The sequence below is a fragment of the Solanum tuberosum genome, unplaced genomic scaffold, assembly GCF_000226075.1.
Source record: "Solanum tuberosum cultivar DM 1-3 516 R44 unplaced genomic scaffold, SolTub_3.0 scf00598, whole genome shotgun sequence".
NCBI lineage: Eukaryota > Viridiplantae > Streptophyta > Magnoliopsida > Solanales > Solanaceae > Solanum > Solanum tuberosum.
In genome coordinates this window covers 79,960-90,681 of record NW_006239520.1, presented here as the reverse complement: position 1 = coordinate 90,681, position 10,722 = coordinate 79,960, and the positions used below count along the sequence as shown (strand labels likewise).

The 10,722-nt window shown below is 34.4% G+C and overlaps 1 protein-coding gene across 1 annotated transcript; it reads left to right on the top strand.

The window, feature by feature from the left end:
• The first annotated feature begins 4,689 nt into the window (after positions 1-4,689).
• LOC107058696 (uncharacterized) lies at positions 4,690-10,250 on the top strand. Its single transcript, XM_015304720.1, has 9 exons — positions 4,690-4,893; positions 5,551-5,754; positions 6,541-6,606; positions 6,692-6,783; positions 6,889-6,936; positions 7,021-7,091; positions 8,766-8,817; positions 9,014-9,090; positions 10,180-10,250. The coding sequence occupies exons 1-9, from the start codon at positions 4,690-4,692 to the stop codon at positions 10,248-10,250; spliced, it is 885 nt and encodes a 294-aa protein (XP_015160206.1).
• The last annotated feature ends 472 nt before the right edge of the window (positions 10,251-10,722 follow it).

The following is a 10,722-nucleotide window of genomic DNA, read 5'->3' as shown; positions in this document are numbered from 1 at the left end:
AGGTTAACTTATACATATACCCGCTGAAACGTGTGGGCATCACATCACTTTCCGATCTAAATTCAAACCATCACTACTCTTATATGAAACTTGGTCCCTCACATATACGACAATTCTATGCCAGGTGTCATATGAATAGAACCATCATATGGAGAATACAGGGTGTTACACCTAGCCTAACACTTTGCAGTTATTGTTTGAGTTGGAACTTTTTATCTTTCGTTGCTTGAAGATAAGCTTCTTCGAAGCATTCCCACATCTCCTTGGCAGTTGAGTAGCCTACAATCAGGTACATGATTTCTTCTGTCAAGGTGTCTAAGATCCATCTTCTTAGAAACACATCTTTCTCCTCCCAAACATCAATATTGTTGTTGTCTTCTACATCCTTCTCAACTGCTACAGCTTTCTCAATAGTCTGTCTAGTGGAATAAGTACTTTTAGTTGGTTCATTCTTTGTGATGAGGTATGTTAATCTCATTACTTGAATCAACTGAGACATTTGTGTTCTTCATATGAGATAATTTGTTGTCTTGATTTAAATGGAACAAGACGCAATAAGATGGTGAAGTGGGGAGGTTGATAGGGTGTTGGTAGAAGACGCCATTGCAATTCGTTATTGTGGTTATTTCTGGTTTTTGGATCTAATACGTTAAACACCAAAAAGGCATTAATGCTCTAATACCATGTAGAATTCTCATGTAAAGTATAGAGAAATCAAAGATAGTATTGATAATGAAAAATGTTGAGTACATGCTCCTTATGTAGGAGAAGAGTGTTATACTATCTACACTAGGAGTGCTACTACAATAGAAATATATTATTTACATGAGTAGTATTACTACTATTAGTAAAACACCTTATCCTAGTCGACTTTAACCCCACACATGATACATCACCTTAGTCGTACATAAGTTAGGATTTAGTTGTTTAGTCCTAGTATGACTGTAACTCTACAGCAGTAAACACGCTTCCTTGGATTTGTTCCTTTGACATGCTCCAATCATCAGCTTTCTTCAACTTCAACACAGAGCTATGTCATGGAATCTGGTATATTTCTCATATCGAAAAAAAAGGCATTCTAATTTCCAAAGTAGAATCCGTACACAACATCTTTTGCTAAAGTGGATTCACTAGCTGGGTCATTTAAGACAATGCTACGGGGGCACGTAGTTTGGGACTAGAGGTTGCTACTAGATACTACCCTATTTGAGCCTCCACCTCAAAGCCCTCTCGGTTCTAAGTCTAAATTCCAACAAAATAGATTTTAAAAATCAATTATAATTAGAACATAGGAAAAACAATGATCAATACCAATCCACATCTTCAAAATCAAAATATAAAATATCTTCTTAAACACAATTCAAGCATGAGTGAGAAAACCTTTCACGAATATGAATTTGTATCTGAGAAATATCTTTCACAATCATAATCATATTTGAAAATGTCAAAAACCCTTTCACAACAACATTGATACTTTCAACTAAAAGAACCCTTATCATCATAAACATCATTATCACTGGACATGCATAACCTTTCAAAATTCATAATTCATAGGTTCATGGGTTCTTCATAATTTCATAATTGAAAGTGATAAATCATGTATGAGTTCATATAGTTTCAACTAAATATCATGTAATTATGTTAAATCGTGCAATAGAAGGTTTATTTTTTTCAAAAAGATTGCAATTTATTCATCTTCAACAAAAATACACAATGATTTGAGGGAGTATACAAAGGTGATCTGTTACCTCCCTAGTACTCAATAAGAGGATATCAAGCTATTCTATATGAGATGACGAAAATGAAAGAAGTTGAGGATGGATACTTGGACTTATAACAATGAAGCCATGAATCATAGATCATCAGTGGAACACCTATATCTATTCAAAAAGACAAAAACAGCCCATCCTTACGGGGGATCCCATATAATCTCCTTTCATTTCTTTTTATTTTTTGAATCTGAAATTGGCCAAACACCATTTGTCCATTGTCATTAGACCAATGGAGAATTAAGAAGAATCTTGATTTGATCAATATTGAAAACCTTGGGAACCTCATGGTGGAATGAGCTCCATGAGTGAATACCCGCATATCTTGCTACTCAAAGTTCCCGCATATCTTGCTACTCAAAGTTCAATATGAATGGTAAATTGAAGACCTTGGAATGAGCCCTAGCTTCTTCTTCTTCCTTAGATTGAGAGGGAACTTAGGAGAATGAATTTGGTTGGGTTTTGGGGAAATAGGAGAATGAGTTTGAAGTGGGTAAATTTAGGACTTAAAGTCTTTATATAGGGCTTAGGATGAAGGAAAAAACGACATGGTATAGGCTTAAAACATTTAGAAAAAGACCGAAAGTCATTAAGACATAACTGTCGGAACTGGTCTACCGGTGTGACCTACGAACCGTAAAAATTTTCTACGGTCTGTACTGGTCAACCGTAGATCAAGTACTGGACCTTAAAACCACCCAACTTTTGACGGGACCCTTCTATGGTCCGTAGGACTTCCTACGGTCTGTAGACCCTAATCGTAGAACCTAACTTTGGCCTTAAAATTTCACTAAGTCTGAGATCTACCTACGAGACCCATCTACAACTTGTAGATTTGAACAACCGTAGATTGAGATACTGAAACTTAATTTTCCCAAAAATTCAACCCTCTTTCTACGAATGCCGTCTTCGGCACGTAGATTGAACCTGTAGAAACCAACCAGTAGCAAAAAATGTCTCTTTTCCTTTTTTTCTAAAATTCGTGGTGTTACAACCAATCTTTCTCGAAATACAATCTAAGCATGAAAACGCTATGAAAAAGGACAAAATGGTCATTCTACAATCAAAAGCAGATTCACAAGAAATAAGACATTGCATTTAATTTATGTAAGACCACTCTGATCAAAAGTTAATTAAATATGAAAAGACCTTGTTCGACAAAAAAGAAATTCTATTAAGAAGTAATTTTTTCTATAATGATACAAAATTAACAAATCCTAACATAATACATTGCACGAGGTTTCTTCTTTTCCTTCGTTATGAAACAATTAATAACAGCCAACGGAGACGTTTAACTGTCTATCGGTTGGTACAATATTATTGTCGCCACCTTTTTAAAAATTATTTTTAATTTCTTTTGGCTTAATCAAGAGTACAAAAATAAAAATAGATGTAAATTTTGATATAACTTTTAGCAATAAAATTTAATAATTAATCAATATAAAATATCTAGAAGGAATGTTGTGCACAGGATAGGGCCACTTCTGTCTCCATATTTTCGATTCAAATTTTGTGTATAGTATACAGAGTATTTAATAGGTATATATGATGCACGAATCTAAATTAATTGAATTTTAATATATGTATCGAATATCACATGAATATATATATGTCCAAATAGTAAGCAAGACGGAAAAAGGGCATGTTTCGATAGAAAAACGAATAAGAAAACCAATTACCAACAAATTATAGAGATTAATTATTTGACTGAGTAGCTTAGAAGGAAATAGGAGACGTAGGGAATGGAGTTGCGTGTATTTTTTATTTTATTTTTTGGAAAAAAAGTATGTATTGGTCCAGATTGAGATCCACGTGGTGGTTTAATGGTGATTGTTGTCATTTCTGTATTGTATAACGTCCATGACTTTAATTCTCAACTAACAATTTAAACCACGCATATTCCACCCCTTTGGTCTCATGTCCTTTTTCAATATAAACACATTTTCAGCTCACCAAAGTAGAAGAAACACAAAAATGGCAGTTTCTTGAACAAATTTTCTGGGTAAGCTCTGTTGTTTGTTCATCTTTAGTACTATTTGTGTGTATTCTTTTGGAGAAGAAGAGCATCTTTATCTTCTTAATGCCAGTCTCTCTCATATTATTATACTACTTCGAATCTTGAATAAAGCTTTTATACTTTTCCTTCTTTCTTCTTCTTCTTTATTGTAATCAATCGCCAATCTGAAGAATATGTTCTAAACGAAAATATGATACTCCATGTCTTAGTCTCATTTTATGTGAGGTAATTAGAATCGACACAGAATTTAAGAAAGAAAGGAAGTCTTTTAAAATTTGTGATTCAAAATGAATTATAGAAATTTGTGTGAGTGTAAATCATTTTATTAAGAATAAAATAGATATTTTATAGTTAAATTGTTACTTAATACAAAAATATATCATTCTTTTTTGCACTGACTAAGAAGGAAAGTAAGTCACATAAATTGACGAGTATTAGATTGAATGCCTTGGAGCTTTCTTGAAACCCCTTGCGCTTCATGGTAATACAATATTCTTCCCTAGATATTCAGTTTCTTTCAATAAATAGTGATACAAAAACACTTTGTTAAAAGTCTACTAGTACATAGTTTTGATAAACAAGTCCTGTTTTAAGTTGGAAAGTGGAACTACTTTCCTTTTATTGTGTAGAAAATGGGAAAAGAAAGTTCAATTTCAAGAATAGTATGATTTCTTCATCAATTTGAAATCACATATTCTAATAAATTCTTGCAATAGCCTCTGCAATTTGAAACTATCAATCTTTTGGTAAATGAAACTTGGCCACAAATACTTAATTACGATGAGCTTTTTAACAGAATCTTTAAATCATACTTGGTCACCAATTATGACAATAGATACAACAACTCTGAGTTATTGGCTGAACTGGAGATTCTTAATATGTGCAATATTGATATTAGCAGCTATGGTGGTATCACTTCTCTTTATATTGAAGTATGATGGTTCTTCAAAGTCGAGAAGCCACCGAAGAGAAAATGGGCAAAAGAAAGCAGCATTTTTGGACAAAGATGATGTTTGGAAGACATGTTATAAAGCAATTCATCCTAATTGGCTGCTTGCTTATAGACTAATTGCTTTCTCCCTACTTCTGTCTTTACTCACTGCAGATGTAGTTCTCCACGGCGTACACATACTTTATTTCTATACTCAGTAAGGATATTCTCCATGTTCTTTTGCTCCATATTTCATCTTGGCATTAGTTTGTTTTGTGTACACATAGTGGATGTTAATCAGAAGCGGATCCAGGATTTGAACTTGCTATAATGTCAATTATTTCCCTTTTAAGACACAAACAACCTCGCTAGAAACTCAATAGCTCAGAAACAGTAACTTCAAAATCTAAAGATAACACTGTCTAATAAATTTCACTTTTGACTTCCATGTATTCTAACAAGCTACTTTCTTGATATAGCTATGATCGTCTTATCTTTTGTTTTTTGTTGCTCTTTTTGTACTAAACAGGTTGACATTCACCTTGGCTACGGTCTACTTTTTGGTATGTTACTCATCTATGACCATTGTTAAATTTGTCCGCAATTTGGTTCATGTATACACATCTTTTAGAAAGGACAGGCGTGAAAAGATGGAATACGGAGGAATTAATACTCCCATGCCCTGCAAGGCAGACTATTTATTTGTTATCCTTCAGTAAATAGCTAAAGAATTTGTCATTCACACTACCCATCATTTCTTTCCTCGTTCCTTTTAGTTTCGGATTATTGTATTTCTTATATAAGTTGGTAATGCTCTCAGCTAAATTTACTAGCTAGGATCTTCACTGTCCATCCGTGGCTGTCTCCAATCTTGCAAGGGAGATAGTGGTGCTAGCACTGATGGTGTTGATACAGAGAGAGGCACTTACATTGCTCCAGTTCCTGAAAATGCAAGCGTACTTATTGTATCCAATGGCTTGAATTCCCATGGCGAGCCACATGATTATTGCTGCCTGGCCTTGCAAATAGTCTTCCAGGTATGTTCTCTTTGATTGCAAGTTTTACAACCAGTCATGTCGGTTTCTTTTTCTTTTCATTCCTTTTTGTTGTTGAAGGTAAAGGCGCAGAGAGTTTATCTACTCCCATGTCGTATATAGAATATCTGGATCTTCTAGAATTTCTCACGTTTGTCACAAATGTTGATTATTTAGTTCTTTTCAGTCTAGTCAAACATATGTACGCCTTGGTAGGCATAGTTGCCACTAGTTAGTGTTGTTTGTCATAGAGGTGGTTTAGTACTATTCATGCTGCGTTTTATGGATACCTGGCTAATTGTTCCTCCTCCCCCAAATAATTTGAGATGACTGCAGGTGCCGTTGTGCTTACAGATTGTGTTTTTTGGCTCCTTATCTATCCGTTCCTTACTGACAAAAACTACAAATTACATTTTGTAAGTATGAGAACTACTTTTGCTTTCTTTTCTTGATCTTCTTTTAGTTCCATATTTTTTGCTTAATTGTCCCGTATCCGTGATACTTTGCTTCTATTCATGGCTCATCTGGTCTAGTGTTAATGAAATCAAGCTTGATCATTCTTCTTAATGATATGGGATTTACTGCAAGGACAAGATTTTTGGTGCAATTATGCATTGCTATCCAACTGTTGTAATCTTCAATTTACTATCTAAATATTCTTGCCATCAAGAGTTGACAAAGCTCATTTTTATACTGGCCTTGATCTTCTTCCCCTTGTATTGGGTTTTTCAGTTGTATTATATACTACATCTGCCTCTGCCTAATCTGATAGTCTACGTGTTATTGCAGCTGGCTGTTTGTATGCATTCTGTCAATGCTATTTGCCTTCTAGGTGATGTGTGTCTAAATCGTCTAGTAAGTTTGAAGTTCCATACTGACTAAGATTTACATAATATCCATATCTAAGCGTAGTTAATATTCATTCTTATTTCCTTTTCAGCGGTTTCCTTTCTTCCGGATAGCATATTTTGTTCTTTGGACATGCGTCTTTGTCATTTTCCAGTGGATCCTCCATATTTTTGTCTCGTTGAGGTATATTTGCATTTGATCATGGTGACCATTGTTCTTATGGGACACATAACTCATCTAAGGCTTATGCATTTTACTAAAAAAAACTGTTAACTTCTATTGGAACAGGTGGCCGTATCCCTTTCTAGATTTGTCATCTCAATATGCTCCCCTTTGGTATGTGTGCAACCTCCTAAGAACTTTTTACGCGATGTGTTATGATTTTTATGCTTATTTGTGCTCTTCATGTCGAAATTGCAGGTACTTTGCTGTTGGTATTCTCCATCTGCCTTGCTATGGAATGTTTGCCATACTGATTAGAATAAAGACTTGTTGGTTATCCAGATTGTTTCATAGCCCGATCAAGATGTAAGTCATGTTGGAGATGGTCAATGAGTTCAAACTCCATTAAGCAGCCCAGCGTTACACGAAATTGTATTCTTATTTCTGTGGTATTTTTTTTAGTGCACTGAAATAAATAAATATGAAATGTGATTTGATTTACCAGTAAACTGGTGTCATTGTATCTACTTCCTTCCCTGTCTATTTTTTTTGTTTGGTTTAAATTTCTAGGTTTTCATTCTGGGACGTCCATGAAAAATTTCGGCAAAAATGACGCCGAAATTTCGGATCACTAAAAAATTCATGAATTATAGCACACGAAAATCGGCAAATTAGGGGTTTTGCCTACTCCGAGGCTCGAAGGTCCCCATCAAGGTATCTATTTAGTTGTGTTATTTTGGCTAGCTTAGACCTAAAGGGCACAACACACTTACTTTAATGGAAGGTTTGATGAGATATATAGAATAATACAAGGATTAAATTTAGTAATCCCCTGCAGCAAACAACCTGTTATATATATAATTAAAAATGGAAAAAAAAACTTAAAAGTTTAATTACCATGTTACCCTTATACAAAATAAAAATATTTATTCAGTTAAATATAAAATAATAATCATTTATCAAAAAATATAATAATTTGAACGTTTTAATGTTAGCCTACTACTTAATTGGTATAACTTTTAATCTTCTTAACTTAATGTTTACCTTCTCAATAGTTAGATCATGTTGCCATTTCATTTTCTTTGTGAATTTTATTTTATTTTATTTTTAATTACAACCTTTCCACTTTTCAGTTTAATGTACAAAATATAAAAAGAATTTTTTAGAATAAATATTAATTACCCAATACACAAGAAACGTTTTTCTTTTCCATTTGTGTTCTTAATATCAAATGAACATTTACTTTTTATGTTTAAAAAAAGAAAGAAAAAAGAAAGCAAGCATTAGAGAAAATGAAGAGACAAATAGCGTTAATATATCATTTATGTAATTTAATGAAGAGTAAAGAGAAAGTAGAGATTTAAGGAAAAATTACAAGAATATTTAACTTAAGACTTGAATTTACATAATATCAGTCTTTTCTTTTTATTTACAACAATAACAATATAATTACAAATATGATAACTTATTAAATATATATATCTTCACACGTTTTTATACCTATTTTCTTGGCTTAGTGGCTGATTTTATGGGACTCATTATTTATTATTTTTACCATTTAGATTATCAATCACAATTATGACCGCATACATTTCTTTTATTTAAAGATTTATTTTCTCCTTCTTACTTGATACAAGTACTATTTTAAAAGATATTTCTCTCTCTTCAATTACGTTTTTTTTAATTATATTTTTAGATTTTGATGCTAATTTTTAGGGAGTGAAAATGTATCATCTAATAAATATGATTTCTATCCTTAAGCACATTTCTCACTGATTTCATACAATTACTAGTGGAAAAAGTTATTTTCTCTCTCTTTAATTTCATTTCAATTATTATGGGAAGATCTCTTTTTACTTCTCTCTTCAATTTTATATATGTGAAAAACAAAATTGGCCAGAATGTGTAACGACTTGTTCCCGTCGTTATAGAAAAGCCAACGGGGGGAAATTTGTGGCCGGAAAACTTTTTCGTAGTATTTGGATTTTTTCAACATTGTCCAGATTTGGACGAATTCAGAGTCCTTGAGGTGTGGGGAAATCTGGTAACAATCAGGTGAGTTGTTTTTTTTTATTTTGATTACATGGGTAGTTAGATAACTTGTTAACGAACTCGTACGACTTTACAGAATTGAATTCGGGCGAGTAGAACTCCCTGAATCGATCTTAGCGTAAAGGGTATTTTCTGATTGTCGTGGGTTAGAGGTGTGCTGTGAAATAGGATTTTGGAATTTCTTCAATTGACTCTCTAGTTCCGTTTGTGCCGCCTTGGCGGGAGTTTGGTCGCTCTGGCAGGGCCACTACAGCGGAATGATAGCCGTTGGGGCGGGTATGACGAGACTCAAAATCGTAGGTGAAAGACGAAGGGCTCACAGTTAAGAGGAAGCCGTTGGGGCGGGGTTTCTGGTCACCTTGGCGGGGCAACTACAACGGGATGAGGGCCGCTGCAACGGGCCCGACGCGACTTAAACATGTTAATAAACCCCTAAACGACCTCATTATGCACTTTTCGACTTTTAGAGCTAAGGAACGACCCCCAGGCGACTCTTACTCATTTTTCACCATTCTTGAGGCTAAAGGAAAGCTTTTCACTCCACGAATCCATTTTTCGATCCATAGAACGTAATAGAGTGGGTGAATATTGATGGGAGAGGGTTTTATTATAGATTCCATGGTGAAAACAACCCTAATTTGGATAGTTGGGATCATGGGTTTGATCTAGGGTTCATAGAATTGTTAGTAATCCGGGTAATTAGTGATTGTTTATTAATTTCCGTATTATATTGATTATTTGTAGGCCAAGAACAAGCGGAACAAATCCGGAAAGGGAAGGATCAAGTTTCTTATGGTTTCAAGCTTGTTTCGAGGTAGGTGATGGTTGTGATTCTATATTTTATGTGATGTATGCTTGTTCTTGCTTCATTATGATACTTGTGTATGTATGAATGTTCCAATGTTGAGCACACTTCTTATAAATGAGATAGATGAAATATCATTGCCATGAAATCATGACTTAAATGTATGATCTTGATGATGTACTTGTTTTTGTGATTGTGGTGTGTAATGGGATCGGATTGCCACGTTCCGGCATAACTAACTTGGATCGGATTGCCACGTTCTGGCATAATTATGGGATTGATTGCCACGTTTCGGCGTAAATATGGGATCAGATTGCCACGTCCCGGCATGCTAAATGTTTGGGTTTGGGTTCCATGAGAGGACCAATGAGGTAATATAAAATGTGAAATGCATTGTTGATTCTTCATGTTAATGATATTGTATATGTTGATATATATGCATGTGATTATAATGTTGTTTGACTTGTTTATGTTGCACTAGTGGGATAGTCACGTGATCCTACCAATACACTGTGGTTGTGTACTGATTCTGCATTTGCTCTTATTTTTGTTGAGTACAGGTCATCTTCACGAGACTATTGACAGACCTCGCTTAGAAGATCAGCGATCATCACTTCGATTTCAAGGGTGAGCCAATTCTTCCGGGATGCCATGGGATTCTCTTTCGTCTATGTCCACCATTTCTGGACTTAGACAATTGTTTTAGTTAGTTGATTAGTTCATTAGTATCTTCTTGTTTAGACTTGGATCATTTGTTAGATGTTTTGGTACATTGACTTTAAGGTTCTAGGTTAATTCTTCCGCATTTGTTTAGTTATTGTTGAACTTTTGTTAGAGTTTATGGAAACTCTATTTTCTTTCCTTAGTATTTGACTTATATGCCTTAGTTTTTAGATTGATTGCTTGGTTTGGGTTGTAATAGTGGTTCTCCCACTGGATTGTTAGTGTGGGTGTCAATCACGATGGTCTGAGTCGTGACAAAATTGGTATCAGAGCCTAGGTTCGTTGATCTCGATGTACCGAAACGAGTCTTAATAGAGTCTCACGGAACGGTACGGGGACGCCTTTACTTTTGTTCGAGAGGCTATAGGACTTTAGGAAAT

What these genes read in the sequence shown, in the direction of transcription:
- LOC107058696 (XM_015304720.1), top strand. Translation starts at nt 4,690, where the DNA reads ATGGTGGTATCACTTCTCTTTATATTGAAGTATGATGGTTCTTCAAAG. An exon ending in TGTCTTTACTCACTGCAGAT is followed by an intron (nt 4,894 to 5,550) that starts GTAGTTCTCCAC and finishes TAAATTTACTAG; the next exon opens with CTAGGATCTTCACTGTCCAT. An exon ending in ACTGATTAGAATAAAGACTT is followed by an intron (nt 7,092 to 8,765) that starts GTTGGTTATCCA and finishes AACATTGTCCAG; the next exon opens with ATTTGGACGAATTCAGAGTC.